We start from the raw sequence: 17,474 nt of genomic DNA on the forward strand, positions 1-17,474 counted from the left end.
CAGGGTTGTTACTGTGTGGCTCTTTCTAAATTTCTTGATTATACTTCTCACTCCAGTGTTTTGCACTTGGAAACGCTGTGCCAACTTTGCATATCCTTCTCCTGCTTTGTGAGCATCAACAATTCTTTTTCTCAAAGTCTAAACTGATTTCTTTTATTTTTGCCATGATGCTTTCTCAGTGACAGCTCAAAATCCTTACAAAAGTTTCTATGCTGTGTGTAAACTGGAAGATAATCCTCAGTTTTAACTTCACTTTATAAGCCTTAAGAACTCCAAAGGAAAAGCACATCATATCACAACAGTGGTTTGTGCTATGGCTTAACAAAAAGGTCAGTTCTAAAGGGAGCTTATAATTTCGACCCCAATATTTTTTATTTTTATTTCTTTTTTGTAGAATAATTTTATTTGAGTGCAAAGTAAAATAATGCATGGAGCCAAAATAAAACTAGGTTGTTTCGAAAAGCTGTTTTAAAAGTTCTCTGTTCTTTTTAACATTATTTGGATAACAACTGGGAAAAACTGACATTTTCAAAGGGGGGCTAATAATTTCATCCTTATCTGTATAAAGAAACTAGGCAATGTGCATAAATATGACGCTTGTTGACTATAACTACTCCATTCCTGTCAGCTTTCCCTGACTTCTTCCAGAAATATGCTGGTAGGTAATTAAGGCGTGAAAAAAACAGCCATTTAAACTCACACTCACCCTGAGAATTTCAGGACAATTCCATAAGCTTCATGAATGTGTGAATACAGTTTATGTAAGCAACGTGTAGAGAACAGCAGGCTGGAGGGACATCTGGGATGGTTATGAGTATGTTGACAAGAGGAAATGGGGTCACAGCAAATGGCAATTACGCATGCAGAAGGCAGTTCGGCACAATTAAAACTAATGAGCCTTCAACCCCTAAAACCTGCACAAGAATTAGTGATTTTCTCCCACATGTAATCCAGATGGAAAAGTGCAGTCATTACTATGATAATACCCAATGTCACGCTGTGTAACGCAGAGAAAAGTGGTGAAGTCTTTCAGTAAGTTATCACTGACCAGTCAAGTATAAGCAGACAGTTTCATATCATCAGAGATTTCCCTTCTGAACTGCTGATGTTTGTGAAAATCTCAAAGAAAAACTGTTGGAAGAAACCACTATAACAGGGGGAATTACTGGTGGAGATTATTAATAAAATATAATCTCTTTTGTAGTAATCTTAAGACATTCAGAGAGCAAATATGCATGACATCACACTTCCACAAAGAAAACTCAATAAGAGAAGTACATAATGATATGGAATGAAAGGATGGATGCACAGAGATGAATTAAACTAGTGATGAAGGACGGGTGTGTAGTAGTGAGGGTAGTTGATGGGAGTGATGCTGGACAATGTGAACACCAACACCCACCCTGGTGGTGCTGGTCACAGCTCGTCTGTCCAGGCGAGGGTTGAGCTGTCTGTGAGGGAGACTCCAGCTCCTCCACCGGGGGAGGGCTGGTGTTGAGTTGCCCAACAGGTGGGGGCCACGGTAGGTCCTTGATCACTTTAATCTCTACTGCAAGTGTCGCCCGAGTCACCCAAGGAGAGATGGAGGGAAGTAAAAGGACGGCAACCAGAGACACAAATGGACATCGACAAAGGGCATGAGGAGAGGGAGGAAATGACAGAATACAGAGATTAAAAAAAGAGAGAAGGAAGAAGGCGTAAGTGAAAATAGATCAGAGTAAAAGATGCCAGCATTGTTGAGTGGAGCTGGCAAATTTTTTTGATCCAAAAATCAATAGCAGCTGTGGACTTAGAAAAGGACTGTAAAGAAGTGAAGTTAGATTATCAGAAAGTAGAGTGGGAGTAGTGATAGCTGGTATCATGTTAGATTTGGCTCCAAGTCGATAAATACCTAGACTTTAGAAAGAAGATTGAGGTCAAAGATTTAGTCTTCAAAAGAAAATTTCAACTTTGTGAAGAGTTTAAGAGTCAGTGAACAAACTCCATAGCATACACAGGTTCTAAAAGATGCTACTGACCCCTACTTTACCTGCATAGTTGGGTTCTCTGGCCTTAGCTACCCTCTCTATTGACTCTCCCTCTACTATCCTCATAATTCATGCAGGAACAAAGACTGACTGAGTTAAGTTTCATCTTGGGATCCAGAAGTAAACTAAAAAAGTGGGAACTTCTGAATCATGGTATGTAGCATGAGAGACTTTAATAAAACACTGAAACATCAAAGTGTCTACTATAGTTCATATCACTGTGGGCACTAATGCAGTAGAACAGCATATGTTCTCAGTATTAGAGCTGAGTGTTGGAAGAGGCAGCAGGCTTTTGTATTAAAATCAACAATGTAAATTTCTCTGGAACTGGCCCATTATCAGTCCACACTGGCAGTGAACTCTCAGGCTTTGTCCATAAAACAATGTATAGCTTTTGTCTCATGGAGTTCACTTAAACAATCACTTTTGTGAAAGCGCATCAATCACTCTGTAAGGCCTAAGAAATCACTACCTGGAGAGAGGATGGCTCTTCTTGCAGACCGCTCATATAAAACACTGTCTCTGTCAGAGTGGAAGTCATGTTATTTGCCATTACAATGTATTTCCAGTTTTAGATTTATTTATTTATTTATTTATTTTTGCTTTGGTCTTAAACAGAGTCTGGCAGTCACATTTATGAAATAACCACACTGCACATATCACAAACTAAGAAACGTTTCTTAAATAAAACAGAGAAAAAAGTCAGAGGTGTAATCCAGGATTACATCATGTATCAAATCATTTTAGAAGTTATTACATAAGTGGTAGCCTGTTTCAGCTTTGTTAGCTTTAGCTAAAGCTAACATAGCTATGCATAACCCTACTAAATAAGTCAATGTAGCTAAGTTAGCTTTAGCAACGTGGGCTTTAGCAAGCATAGCTAAAGCTAATGTAGCTACGTAGCTGCTGTGTGAGCTTATCTTTATCCACATTAGTTGTGTTGCTATGTAGTTACGTTTACTCTGCTAATGGAGCTACGTAAGCTACACCTGCTGCGTTCAAATTTTTTTCATGGAGGAAAAACTTTTTACTTGTGGGCAGACTTTTATTCAGCTCTATTAAAACGTTTTGTTATCAGGTTTCAAACTTTTAACTTTGGTATCCTTAACCGCTACCTCAGCCCTTACCCTAACCACAAATGAAAGTTTAATACGATTTTATTTTGAAAGTTTAAGCATGTATTTCCATTCTAACAGTGATGCTGTCTCACATGAACAGGCAAGAGGGGCTGTAGGAGATGTACAGTCTTCAGCCAAACCCCTCTGGAAACTTCTGATTCTATGACTATCAAGGTCTTTGCACACTGAGTCTGGTACTTATGGATGCATTTTTCAGGTTCATAATCCTAAAAGACTTGTACTCAAACCTTGAGTACATGACATCCAAACCAAACCAACGGGTTCAATGTGCCAATTTTTCTATTTATGGCAAAAGATCTCAGTTGGAGGCAAGTTGGTACTGTACTGTGAAGAAAAAACAAGCAATGAAGATGGTTCTGGGGCTCTTTCACTCCTTGAAAAGAAACACACCAGGTCCAGCCACTCTGGACAGCTTGTGCATTATGGTGCTTTGCCAAGTTGGATAGAACGCATCTTTTCATTTAGTGTCCTTGTTACGTGGCTGTTAGTGCAAATTTTGTCCTTTGTCAATCATGTTGGATGGTTAATATAATTAATACTTGGGCAAAGTACTGTGTTTCAAGTGAGGTTTCAGTGTGTGTGAGAGAGAGAGAGAGAGAGAGAGAGAGAGAGAGAGAGAGAGAGAGAGAGAGAGGGAAAGTCAGCCAAAAACGTTCATTCTAAACCATTCATTCCCTCTGCAATCAGATTTCTAAATTCTCTTTAGGTTTTCTGTTTCTACATCTCTTACAGGCTTTTATCCTTTCACCCTCACAGATCTTTTTTATCCTTTTAGTAGACTAATTACTATTTTTACTCTATTAATTGATTTGTCAGCTAAATTTATACCAACAGATCATGGTCTTAGATCATGTTTTGTATTTTTAGCTTACACATATTGTTGCCCTCTTTGTCACTCTGTGTTTTTTTATGCACAAGCATTCTGAGCCAATTGTCCCTTGAGGGATTAATACAGTTGTTTGAATTGAAACGGGGCAAGAAAAATCGAACCAGCTCTATAAAAAAATGATGACAGACTAACATTTCAGAGTGAGTGTGCAAACATAATACAACATAAGATTGTTTTTCTTTTCTATTTCCAGCATTTTTGGGGGAAAAAAATTGACTCTGTGTGTAAAGGCCTTTACTGTAAAACTAATACAGGTATTGATAAATAACCTTCAACAACATTGCAATTTCTTTATAACTTTCTAAAGAAACACGAAAATCCTTTTAGGAGAAAACATTTTTAAAAGATTTAAAACTACACATATTTATAAGAGAAAAAGACTGAAATCCACCTTCAAGAAAATGCAAATCTGAATGCTCAGTACTGTGCATGCTGTTAAATCAGGCTGAAATAAACTCAAGTAAGAAAACCATCTTTCATAAGCAGGCTTTGACTCCATACATCAGACTGCTCTGCAATCATCAGTGTGACAGCTATACTGCTCATCATTAACATCAGTCCTACAAGGACAAGGATGGCCTTACTTGACTCAGAAAAACATAGGTGGGTGTAAATCTGAGCAGAAATCAAACAGGATCCCTTTGAGACACTTCAGTAAGCTGCTGAAGTCTGTCTACAACATGAATCTTAAATTGTTCTGCCTTGGCCCGTATAAAATCGGAAAAAAAATACATGTTTCCAGTGTTTGTAGTATGCATGTGCTAATTTATTTTTGCATGTGTAGTTTTTTTTTAATCTTTAAAGGGTCTTACTTTTATATCAGTTATGATTAAAGTGGTTATATTGTGGCACAGAACACTGCCTGATCATACTTCAAGTATGATGTGAATGAATGTGTTTCTGTGGGCCATGAGGGATCTATTTAGTGCAGCCTTCATGACCAAACATATCCCAAGATGCAATGCACCCAAACCACAACATGGCAGTCTCTTAAATGACCGAATCATGCATTTTACTGTTCTGTTCTACAAGAACAGACATTCTGTGTATAAGAGACTGCTTCTTTGACAACTAAGGAAGTGTGCCCACGGAGTTTACATCTTTACCAACGGAGATTATCTGGAGAATGGGGTGCTTGGAGACCGAAAGGAGGAGGACATGGAGCAGCACAACACCTACAGCTGGGTTGGGAGGTGGCAGAGACGGCGTTGTGCAAGAAGGCAGAAGCGGGGCAAATGAGCCGGGCTGCAGGCTAGGCTAGGAGCAGCCCCACACAACCCTGTTGTACCAAGCTTCTTTCTTGTGGGTGCCTGCTTCCTTGCCAGTGGGATGGATGACGTGGGGCAGCGGATTTCTAACCATCGCTTGGACGACGATGTTTGCTGCAACAAAGGAGACTGCCAAATGTAATTTTGTTGTGTTTTTACAATGCAATGACAATAAACGCCTATCCATCTATTGATTTTAACTGGCACAACACAAGGCAGGTTTTTATACAATGGTTGATGGTTATCAGAGTAAGCCAGAGTAAGAGTCACATTTAAAACTCTGATCTACAGAGAGCTGACTCAGTGTTCCTTTAGCCTCAGATTAAATAAATGAAGCTGTTTTTATAACTATTACTGTGTCACTGTCTTGTTTAGCTTGTGTTTGCATAATGTTATGGACTTGTCAGTCACCCTGCAAGCAATTGCAGCAGTGGTGGGAAAAAGGACAGGCTAATGAGAAGCAATATCTCCAAGCTTGATGAAGGGGGGAAACTGCAGAATATTCAATCCGACAAGCAATTAAATAGCTGGGCCTGTGGTGTCAGGGGGCTAATCTAGAGAAAGGTGGATGGAAGGAGGAGCCTCTTGCTGTCCTTCCTGATGGGAGAGTTGTGGGTTGGTGCACTGGTGGGGATGGAAGGTGGGGAATAAAAGGCAGAAGGTCAAAAACTCTGGGAGATAATTCAACTTCCACCACTTTGGGGTGAAGTAGGGGACTCTTTCCCCATGAGATTAAAAGCCTAATGCTCATTTCACATTGCAGATTAGCGTGTAATTGTTTGGGGCTGCCTGCTTTCTGCAGCCTCGCTGTGAGGACAAGGAGACGATTTGGGCAAGTGTGGCTCAGTTTCGCTCAGCTGCACAGCTGAATAGTAGAATTTAGAGTGGTGAAAATTGAGGCAAACTCATTCAGAAGCCAGGTGTGTTGTTTCTTTTTCAAACTGTGGGTGACTAGAATCTGTCTGGTCTTGACAAAATAAGAACACTGTCAACAAAAACAGCTAGTCCCCAGATGATTAATCACTGATGTAATGAGGCTGAATGGATGAGAATATCTACACCATGTGGTATATTTTAAATGACAAATTCAAAATAGCATCATAGGTGATATCAGATTCCTTCACACACAACAGGTGATTTACACATCAGCGCTGAAAGCATAAAACTGCCACACACATTTTCACTAGTCTGCCCCCAGAATATTCACACAGTGCTGGATAAACCTGTTTACTTAGAGTGGCTGCAGATTTCCAGTGATTATCAGCTCTGCAGATGGCACGCTATAGTGAACAGCTGGTTTAGTGTTTTATTGACTTGAGGTGAAATGAAGGTGTAAAACATGAATCCCAATATAAATCAAATCAAACTTCTATCTAAACAGTAAGTATGTACACAAAGGACTTCAGTTAAAGCTGTCCAAACATATTTAGTCAAGATAATTCAGTGGTTATGAATATCATAATCAATGGCAGAAGTGTAACTTCTTGCTTAGATTAAGAAAATGAAGGGACTAACTAAATAAAGACTTATGCTGGAATGTGTGACCAACCAAAAGTAGCAACAACTTATCTAATCAGACTGTATTTGGATCAATTTGCCATTTTGTCTGCATAATCCTAAATCCATATTAGTTTTCAAAAGCTCCTGCTGACATGGGAAAATAGGTATTGATTACAAATAGGCCAAACATATAAAATCTAGTAAAAGAGGGGTTTTTTTGCATAGTCTTATTTTTACAGTTATAATTTTGCCTATGATGCATTTACCCCCCTTGAATGTTTCATCCTTTTTTTAAATTTTGTAACTCAATCATGGTCAATATAAGTTGGCTTTTTAACCCAAAAATTACAAAAAGCTTCTTAAAGGTCAAAGTTATAACAGGTATCTAGAAAGCGTATAACTACAAAATATGCAAGGTAATTTAAGTTATATTCCACAAACTTTTCAGTTAGCAAAGCAAGCAAAAAAAGAGTTTTTGTCAGAGGATATTATGGAGGTTTCACTAAACAATAATACAAAACTTGAAGTAAATATAACATAGCTAGTTGAAGTGCAATGGCCATGTATGACTTTGTATATAACACTTGTATCACAATGTCATCTGAATGGCCCATGAAATACTAGGTTTAGAGGATGCTTCATGCTGACTGTGATTTGGACACCAACAGGTTGAGATACAGACGGGCATTAGTTACTTTTGCAGACACTTGGTGGTTGATTATTTGTTTCAACAGCACAATTCATCAGCAGAAGGCAGTACATCAAGAGTCCTTTTTTTATCTGTGTTTACCTTTTCTTCTTCCTTCAGGAGCAGAACTGTTTTAAAAGCCAGGTATTTGTTTACCCAGGCTTTTCATTAGCCCCAAGCATTTCATCACTGTAAAAATTGCAGTGCCATAAATCACTGGCTATGCCTGTTTCCACCATCGCCATTTAATTTAGTTCTGCTTAATTTGGTTGACTAATTGCATGCATATTTAAAAACAAGCTGCAAGACTGCAGTGTTTATACCGCACATCGTGAGCAGGAGTGTCAAATAAAGTGCAAAAAGTGTCTTCTGAAGATGTATTTGTTCTACTGGCACCCAAATTATCACAGATAACTGTGTAACGCTCCAGGGGAACTTAAATTTTGTGTCTGTCACATTTTACACTCCAGAATTCTTTTTAAGCAAAGATCTGTTTGAAATGCAGCGCGTTTACATTAAACATGTAAGTGAGTGATGGAGATGAGAAGACAGTACGGCCTTTAGCTCTGCTCTTATCGGGAGAGAGAAGGAAGAGATGTATAAGTGACGGCTGGTCGGCAGATTTTCAAGAAGGAGGTTGATGGAGGTGTGCAGCTTTTGAGAGGAGATATACAACACTGTTGTGTGTGGCCAATGTGTGTGAGTGAAGATAAGACCTGTGGCAGCGTGCGGTGAAAGACGGGAGGACACATTTGAGGCTCATGAAACCGAGCTGTCAGGAAGGTTATCAGAGGGGTTTTGCAGCAGAGGCCAAGAGGATGAGTCGGAGCTGAGACGGAGCAAAGAAGCGATGGACAGAAACTAAATCAGCCAAGCAGAGAGAAACAGAACCATGTCGCACAAAACATCTGGCTTTGACCCTGGTGCAAATAACTAGCACAGCCTGATACCTGAACCGAATATTTATTTAGGACATCAAACTTGAGCCTCAGATATCTGGGTCATTAAGCGTAGGGATTCATTAAAAAACCATAAACCTACTCAAGACCAGAGGGAGCCAAGAGACGGCACCTTCTCTTAGCTCTAGAGTTAAATGTATGGGACCCTGCTGAGCAGGAGCCAAGTAGAAGGAGTAAGCACCAGGTAACAGAGGGCAAGGAGATCAAGTAACAATGATCCTCGATCCCTTTCCTGCTGTGAAGAGGCTCCGATTTCCGATGGTGGCGTGTTCATGTCTGTCTGAGTGAGTGAGAATGCCATATGCAGGGTCAGAGCACTATGGCTGACACTGATGGACATGACAGCACACTTTTTCCTGCAGGTTTCTTCTTCTGGTCAAATTCTTAAGTGTCTACACCTCCAGGCTCATTCATCACCTCCCCAGCAGCCAGGAGGGAGGCAGGAAAGAGTGTGTTCAGTCTGTGAACTGTGAGGATGAGTGATTAACCAAACCGCAAGTACACAGCCCCCCTACACCCTAACAAGGCAGGGAATTTACATTCCATTGCATACCTGTCAGGAGATAGCCCAACGGTGAATAATAACACCAGACCAAGTGTTGCAAAGGGGCGAGGGTGCAGGCAGTGATAGGGACAACCGTGGAAAACAGCCCTGTAGCAGGTAGCATTTCTCTGCTTTCCCCTATCATTAATGAAGACAAATAGTCTTTTACGGAGATTGTATTAGCATGTTTCACCATGGTGGGAGGGCGTGGGCTGCACTTGGTATTCATTTAATCTCCCTCTCTTTTTTTATTTTTACACCCAGGTTGTGAATCTTTGTTTCATTATCTGCTAATATTTTGTTTGCAGACACTTTCATTTCCCGCATAATTGTTGGAATACAAACAGGGATGGTTTGGATGATAGTGGAAAAGTAGGTCTGAAATTCAGCCAGTGAACGGTATCATTAGTCACTGATATTACACCGCCATAAAGTGCTCCAGCAACTATAGAGACATAACTGAGGGAAAATTGCTCTCTAGAAACATAACAGCACACAGAGCTGTGGTTAGGCAGCCTTTAAAAAAGGCCATCTGCCCACAGAAGTGCTTGAATCAGGCCTAAAATAGCAAACTGGAAACACTTTTATAAGCTGACTTAATCGCTGACATGTGGGGATGTTTTAAAACTTACTGCATTTGTTTTTTATTATTTGTGCAATACGTGTTCAATGAAAGATACCATTTTTCTTATCACATCCTAAATAGCGTAATGTGTAATTGTCCTTTAAATAAGTCAAATGTCAATCATTATGTAGTCATGCAAACTGAAATATTTTAGGATTTTTTTTTTTTTTTTTTTTTTTACTATTTAATATAAAAGTGAGACCCAAGAGATTTTTTCTTTAAAGGTACAATACGTTTATTTATTTGCACTGAAATGTCTATAACATTTTTCTTTTTAAATGACTACTCCTCTGCTGTAATGTTCTTATATTATGTTCTTATACGTTCTTAAACACCTCAAATATTTCCAACAGTTTTCAAAGCCAGAGAAATTCTTAATTTTATAGTTGCAACAGGACATGTCATGTTATGGTGGTTGTCATGATGGAGCTAACGTGACAGACACGACTTGTTTATCGTTTGCCTTGAAAACTTTGAATGTTATGCAAAAGGCGGCTGCATAATGAAGGGAAAACTTCCGCTGGAAGCTGCCATCCTGTGGCTGAATCTCATTTAATTTTTGTGCTGCTTACTTGTGACAGACTAAGATTATTCTCTGCTTTCCGTTGCAAGTTAAATCGTCTCAGTTCATCCCCATAATGCACAACTCCATCCTCCCCCACCACATGCAATGTTGTGGTCCAACCCAACAAGATGCAGTCCTCAGTGTGCTGCTTACCTCAGCTTACTCCTCGTTTTGAATTGAGGACTCTGTTCAACAAAAGCTGCTGTCCATATTTACTGAACAGAAGGAGTGTACACCGCCTACACATCACCTTTAAGCTACAATTTTATTTTGAAATTTCTCCTTTATGTCTGTCAACAGTTCCCATCTGTGCTCCTCAACAAGCTAGTGGTAGCTGCAGCTGAGATAAAGAGGATATCTACTCTCTCTCAGCTTTGTGGACATATTTTGGACAGAGACTACTGCAGGATGGGCTTCTTGCCTTATTTTGCTGATTATGTCTGCATTTTGTATCCATATGCAAGCGGTTTATGAGATCTTTTACAGACATAAACTACTCTCACCTTGTTATGGTTGAAGTAGCGTGAGTGGTGTCTGATAAAGACTCTACAGATAAACAGAGAGGGAAAAATGTGTTGTTTCATGCCTCATTTGATACACTGACTGTAGTCCATCATCTCATGTTAGTTTTACAATGAATGCATAAGCTTCAAGCAGGATACCTGCTCTCTTTATATCCTCTGTCTTGTTATGAAGCTGCTCATAGTAAGATGGTGTCTATTTAAATACAACTTTATCCTAACCTCTCAATTTATCAAAATTAAGATTGTAGTAAATCAAATAATGTAGCTTCATCACTGTAACATCATATGCCACTGGTTTAATCTCATAAAATCCCATTATGTCTTAAAAAATCTTAAATCGAACTTTATGCCACATAAATAGGCCCCTGTGTAAATTATGAAGGGAGGTTACAGAGTAGAATTAACTGTTCAATGTAGCGTGGCCTCACTCGTCATATTTTGATATTGTTTTGATTGTGCATCTAAAAGCATTTAAATCTTAAAATTTTACAGTAATGACAAGATATATAGATTCTTTGTCATTTTTATCCTTAGTGTCTAAATACCAAATGTCTGAATCAAAGCTAATTCACATACTATTTGGTAATAACACCAGCCAAAGAGTTCATAAATTATACCCTACTGATGCAATTTAGTCCACGTGGCCATGGTTTGAAAGAGATAAGTCAAACATAAAATAAGACCTTTAACCCACCATGACATCCAGTTCCAGGACTTGAGCAAACATGTCCAGAAGTCTCACAGACTAAAGTAAGCCCATGACCTTATGAATACAGCCAGCAGATTTTGATCTAATGGCTAGTGCAGATAATTAAGATGGGGAACTCCAGGACAGAGCAGGATAGCCTGGGAAAATCTGACCACAGGCTGCGACTTTATTCTTTAAACATTGCCAGGAGGGATGAGACAGGGATTGCTGGTAAAGTGGGATTGTCAACAGCTTCTAAGAATAGGCTCACAGGTGGACTTAAATACTGAAGCAGTGTATAAATTTTTGACAGTGGATATAAGCTGGTTGCAAAGATCAGAGCCTCAGGTACAGGCACACAAGCTCAAGCCTTGAAAGGTGGGAAACTTTCTCTAAGCCCCTTGATGTCTGGATCCAAGACAGGTCTACTCTGACACCTGCAACAGAAACAAGTTCACACTGACAAGGCTTGTCCCAAAGACGTCTTTGTCATCCTGTTTAGTCTTTCAAACAGAGGAGAATTATTTCTGCCTGAATTAAACATAACAGAAAGAAGGCATGCAATAAATCAAAGTACTTTAAGGACTGAAGCTTTCTTCTTTGAAAACAGGCTTAAAGACACATCACTCTAATTCCCAGCCAAGTCTTTGACGTACAATGGAAAAGAAATTAATCATTGTCAGCAGAGGGACGCTGTCTGTAAAAGGGAAGTTGAAAGAAGGATGTGTTAGTAAATAGCAGCCGAAACAAACACTTCTGAGTGCTGCTTGACAAAGTAATAATGAGGGAGAAAAGGAAAGTGATTAAGAATGCAGCTTCCACTTATTTAACTTATCACAGACAGAGGCAGAACAGCATGACTGCTATAAGACTTCAGTTTCTAAAACACTCCAAAGTGAACTAAAAACACAAATCAAGTGACAGAGACATTAGGAATCAAAGACAGAGAAAAAGACAGATACAAGGTACATGAAGTTTGAGTCCATTTAACCTGTCAGGACTGGGGCGACCTGCGGTGATACAAATACATCAGGACGTGTCATTTAAGATGACTTTTTAATTACTAGATTAACATATTTAGAAAAGATTTTCAGTAAGTGGTACTCTTAGAATTAGAAGGCAGTGGAATGAACATTTCTTATTAGAAAACACTTCTTGCAGATGTATAGGATGAAGAGATAAAGTACAGAGCTAATCTGATCTTGCTATCAGATATCTAGATACCTGAGGCTAAACTATACTGCTCAATTCAACAGAAGTGGAGATAGTGACTGTTGTATTTAAGTAAAAGTGAAGTTACTTTAGATAAAATTTACTTCAGTAGATTTAAAAGTACAAATCTATTAATTTACTCCAGTAAAAGTAAAAAATAGGTCTCTTAAAATTTACTCCAAGTACTGAGTACTGTGTAGCTACTTTAATACCTGAGGTGGTTATACAGTAAAATATGATCTTTTCTTTATGTGACATAACTACATGAGAATATGAATCTAGAACCAGATTGTTTTTATATTGTGTGATTTAACCACAAGTCAAATGCAACGGCTGTTGTAGGATTAAATGTGGAATCATTCTCTCGCTATTGAATGTCATGTGCTGGAAAGTTAAACTCCTGGCCAGTTTTTGTTGGCAGAAAACTAGAAACTCCTCATTTTGGCTTTTAGGTTATTTTTTTTACTCAGTATTTGTTGCTTTTAAAAGGTAGTGAAGTACAATACTTCCCTCAAAATGTATAAGTAAAAGTAGTGATTTTGAAAAGTACTGAGAAGAGTACAAGTACACAAAAAGCTACTTAATTACAGTAACTTGAGTAGATGTAATGAGTTACTTTCTTCCCCTGCAATTCAATATTTTCCTGTGTTTACAGCCAGCTTTTTTATGGAGGAATCTAACAACAAAAGCTAACCTCTTCGGATGAAGAGTACTTCACATTTGCTATGTAGACCACTTTTGCAACTACAAGCAATTTATGCACAGCTCATGCTGCAAGGTTTAACAATGAGTTTTAAAAAAAGAAGAAGGCCCATGGACACAAAACAAATGTAGTGAAGCTTTATGGCTCTGATGCATAGACAGAGGAAACTTCCAGTGATGGACTGAAAGTGGCAAAACACTTGGAAAAAAAACACTTCTAAAGGTGCTCTACCATGCCTCTAAAGAATATAGGAAAACCTTTATCATCAAAGTTAATAGATTTAAAAAGCAGTGAGCATTGTTCATAAAACCTGGAGTCATGCTATAAATACTTGAAGTACTTGAACAGTTTTTGAAAGTACATGGTTTTTTTGAGAAAGTTTGCGAGCATCATAAAAAAATTCATCGACAGCAGAGGAGTACACAGCTTTGGCAGTTTTGCACACAGTGCAGCTCAGCGAAGGTTCAAAGAGCAGAGGGTGAGTGATGATATCAAGGTGGTACACATGATATCATTGACAGTTTATATGAATTTAAAGTTGTTTTACAAGTTTAGGGAAACCTAAAGTTGCACATAAATGATTCCCAATCTCATCTGCCCAGTGAGAAAATAGGTTATTGATTTAAAACGTGTACTATATCCTATTGTATTGTATCATATCTTAACATATCATATTGGTATTGGCAAACACCTAAAACCTAGGTATCAGACTGATATCTGAGCTTAAATGTCTGGATCTGTGCATCACTAAAACCCACACAAAGTTCCTGACAGGATTTATAAAGAAACTGATAAGGAGCTGCCATATTACACATGGACTTTTTATCATATTTCAAGTGTTTTTGCAAAGGGTCTGAATGCCTTACTTTTTAGTAAATTTGCAAAAAAAAAAATTAAAAAAAAAGAATAAAAGTGAGTTTTTTATTGTAGCATCAGGCTGCAACATAATTAAACTGAAAAAGCGTAAGGGATCTTAATATTTTCTGAATACACAGTATGAACAGCCTTCTTGTCAAACATAAGAATTTAACTCGTACAGTCTAGAAGTGCTGGATGAGGTCCAGTCTCTGTCAGAAAGCCTCCTGCTAAAAAGTGCCTGTGAGTAAACATGTACAAGAAACAGTAGTGGGGTACATTGTTTAAATCTTTAGACAGGCTGATTAGTTATGATCCACTGTAAATTAATGTTCTGTTTTCCTTCATGTTTAGCTGTTACACACACAGTCCAGATTGATATAGTTATATTGTTAAGAGCAAATCACTCGTCTTCCTCATTAATCCTTAACTCAGTCAGAGCAGTCTTTGAATCTTTCCTTTCAGAAGCTTAAAGTTTAATTTGTTTCCCCTTGAGAGTTTCATCTGTTTTCTGTTTTTGCTAAATTGTTTTAGATAAAATTTTTTCTTTTTAAATCACACATTTTTTTTTTAACCAAAGGAATGTCATTGTGTACACAGGAACTTTTATAATTACAAAATTTAAAAAATAAGTAGTTTGTTCATCAAATTTAACAAAACAAAGAGATCAACTGAGAGCTTGCACAGCTCAATACCATTTAAAAAGCAATAATACACATGGATGGACAGAGGAGGAGTGACACTATATCTAATTTAACAGTGCCAGATTTACTTTCTGATCAGCAGCTGAGACCTGTTGCAGGATCTAAGCTCTGCCAACGTATATCCAGTTTTCTGCCATATGCACATTTGTAAAATGAGGGCCGATGTGTGCTGGAAAAGTAGAAATAACACTCTCATTTTTATCCCCACTGAAGACAAAACTAGACTCCTGTGACTCTCTAGCTTTAGTTGTACATAAATAGAGGACGAGGAGTTGTATAGCTTAACTTACTTCACTCACTGCAGTCATCACCTCATCTCTCCTTCCTCCAAACAAAGAGCAGTGTTGCTGCACTTTAAGCTCTTGTTACACTCATGCATCCTCTCAGAGGCTCATTTCAAGATGATTTAAACACTGTCTTTGTTTTTAGTCCACTTTAAGCACCAGAATATCACTTGTGCGGCATCCAAATCTTTTAAACTGTACAACAAGCTGATCTGCATTTTATTGTAAGTGGGCAACCTTTTCCAAAGCACTGGAGGATTTGATTTTCAGAAGTTATGGGCTAATTTTTTCAGTGTTAAGTACATCTTACAACTGCTAATAACCTGCAAAAGTTGGCTGTAACATTGAATTTTAATTACACTTTTATACTGTGTGCTTAGGATTTAAGTGTGACATAAATCCCAAACCTTAATATTAACTATAACCCATGAGGTTCTGGCTTAAAAATCTAAAATGAATGCACAGAAATTCAATAGACACTCCCAGCCCCATCTCCAATGGTACCTGTGAGTGATTTAGAGGTGCAGTCCTTTCTTCCGTGGGGATCTGATCCAGTGCCATTTACAGAGCCCTCGTAGCTAATGCAGTCATAACAAAGCAGAGCTGTTCAAGGATAAAAAAGACAAAATATAAAGAGAAAAGGGGCGATGAAAAATAGATTCAATGGTTGGTCATTTTCTTTTCTTACATTAGATAAAAGGCTTGGCATTTTTATTCAAATCTGGGGTGCATATTTATATTCCAAAGCCATATTCTTTCCAGGAACAGCCCTGCTTGATGTTATGGCTGTTTTAGCCATGCTAAAGCTCTTGAACCATGAAGACTACCTGCACCTACATGCATTTACACAACAAATCATGCCCCCCTTCCCAAGCAGCTAAAGTATCACCTAAGTTCAAACAGGCAGCAGTTGGATAAAGACAGCAAACAGTAGGCCGGACACCTGCAAGTGAACTTAGCAGGTCATTTGATAGAGGAGAAAAAAGATATGTTAACAGAGAGTCAAAAGCAGCAGCAGAACCTTTAAAAACCTGACAAAAGCCAAAAAGATAGGATTTGTTAGTGCTGGAAAATCAGACAGGAAGGTTTGCTGAGCAAAGAAGAAACAGTTTCACATTGGGATGTGTTAAAAGCTTGAAATCTAAAAAGTTAAATCCTTACAGCAAAGCAGTCATCCTTAAACTGGATTAATTCACATGTTTGTATTCAATTTTCTCACATCAGCAAAATGAATGTGAAACAGATGCAGCTGCAGTCAGAATTCTTGTAAATATGGATGAGGATGAAGAATTCTTTAAATCTGTTTTAGGGATATAGCAATAGTCTCTAAAAATTGCAAAAAATAGCAAAGCAGGACAGGTCTAATAGACTACTTACTATTTTTAGCCACTACTCTTTGTTTTAGCATATGGTAAGGATTAATTTTTGAGCCACCTTAAACCACTGTTAAAAAGTTCTGTCCAATTCCTATGTCAATTCTCTTACCTGCAAAGGCTTTGGAAATCCTCTCTTTCTTCCACTCCCACGGCTGGTCATACTCCTCAGGGGGTCGTTCGTCATCCTGCGGCAGTCGGCTTTCTCTGGGACAGCGCGAGCGCTCGGGGTCTGAGTCTCCTCCGTTCTCTGCGGGTTCATACGGCGTGTCATACAGGGGCAGCTGCCTCACCGATCCATCCTTCGTTCCTCGACTCCCAGAACGAATTTCTAACAAACAGGGAGGAAAACTGATCTTTATGATAGGAAAACAAATAATCAATATATGGAGATATTTTTCATTTTGATTGGACTACATATTCCTTCCTATTCATGGTTTTAGTCATCTGTGGTCATTATGTTTATTACAACTAATTGCAGGCCAATCACAGCAGTTTCTGGGCTAAATTGCTCGATAATTTTTAATAATTTGAATTTTAAATTGCTCAAGTAATGCTGTTCATCTTTTGGGTTTAAAATGCATAATTTATGGGCTCTGTAGAATAATCAAAAAGTGAACAACAACTCTGAATTTATTTTTTTTTGTGCTGGGCACCCTTGTTTTATGTCTAAAATAAACCCCCAAAATTGGAAGCCAGAAAGCCAGATATCTAGCATGCTGAGAGACATGTTAATGTAAAAAAGGGGTCTCAAACATGTGAATGTGAATGATGGTGACAGTTTGCTATTGACAGAAATAGGAAGCAGAAAAAGGTTAAAAGAGAGGTGAAGAGGAGGACCTAGAAGGCTGAGCACCTGTGAAGCACTCTGTATAACCTCTCTAAAAATAAAAAATAAAAATCACACAATATTTTTAAACAAACTTG

At 38.3% G+C, this 17,474-nt stretch overlaps 1 protein-coding gene across 4 annotated transcripts in view; it reads right to left on the reverse strand.

Annotated features, from left to right (window-relative positions):
* LOC121513574 (SH2 domain-containing adapter protein F-like) overlaps positions 1-17,474 on the reverse strand; it is a 133,480-nt gene that overhangs the window by 23,362 nt on the left and 92,644 nt on the right. The window contains exons 3-5 of one of the 4 annotated variants that reach the window (XM_041793397.1): positions 16,660-16,878; positions 15,679-15,777; positions 1,403-1,549 (exon numbers count right to left, since the gene is read on the reverse strand). In XM_041793397.1, the coding sequence (XP_041649331.1) occupies positions 1,403-1,549; positions 15,679-15,777; positions 16,660-16,878 (465 nt within the window). The remainder of the gene's footprint in view (positions 1-1,402; positions 1,550-15,678; positions 15,778-16,659; positions 16,879-17,474) is intronic. The other 3 variants (XM_041793404.1, XM_041793413.1, XM_041793422.1) reach the window with 3 other exon arrangements.

Source organism: Cheilinus undulatus, linkage group 1 (genome assembly GCF_018320785.1).
Source record: "Cheilinus undulatus linkage group 1, ASM1832078v1, whole genome shotgun sequence".
In the NCBI taxonomy this organism is placed as follows: domain Eukaryota; kingdom Metazoa; phylum Chordata; class Actinopteri; order Labriformes; family Labridae; genus Cheilinus; species Cheilinus undulatus.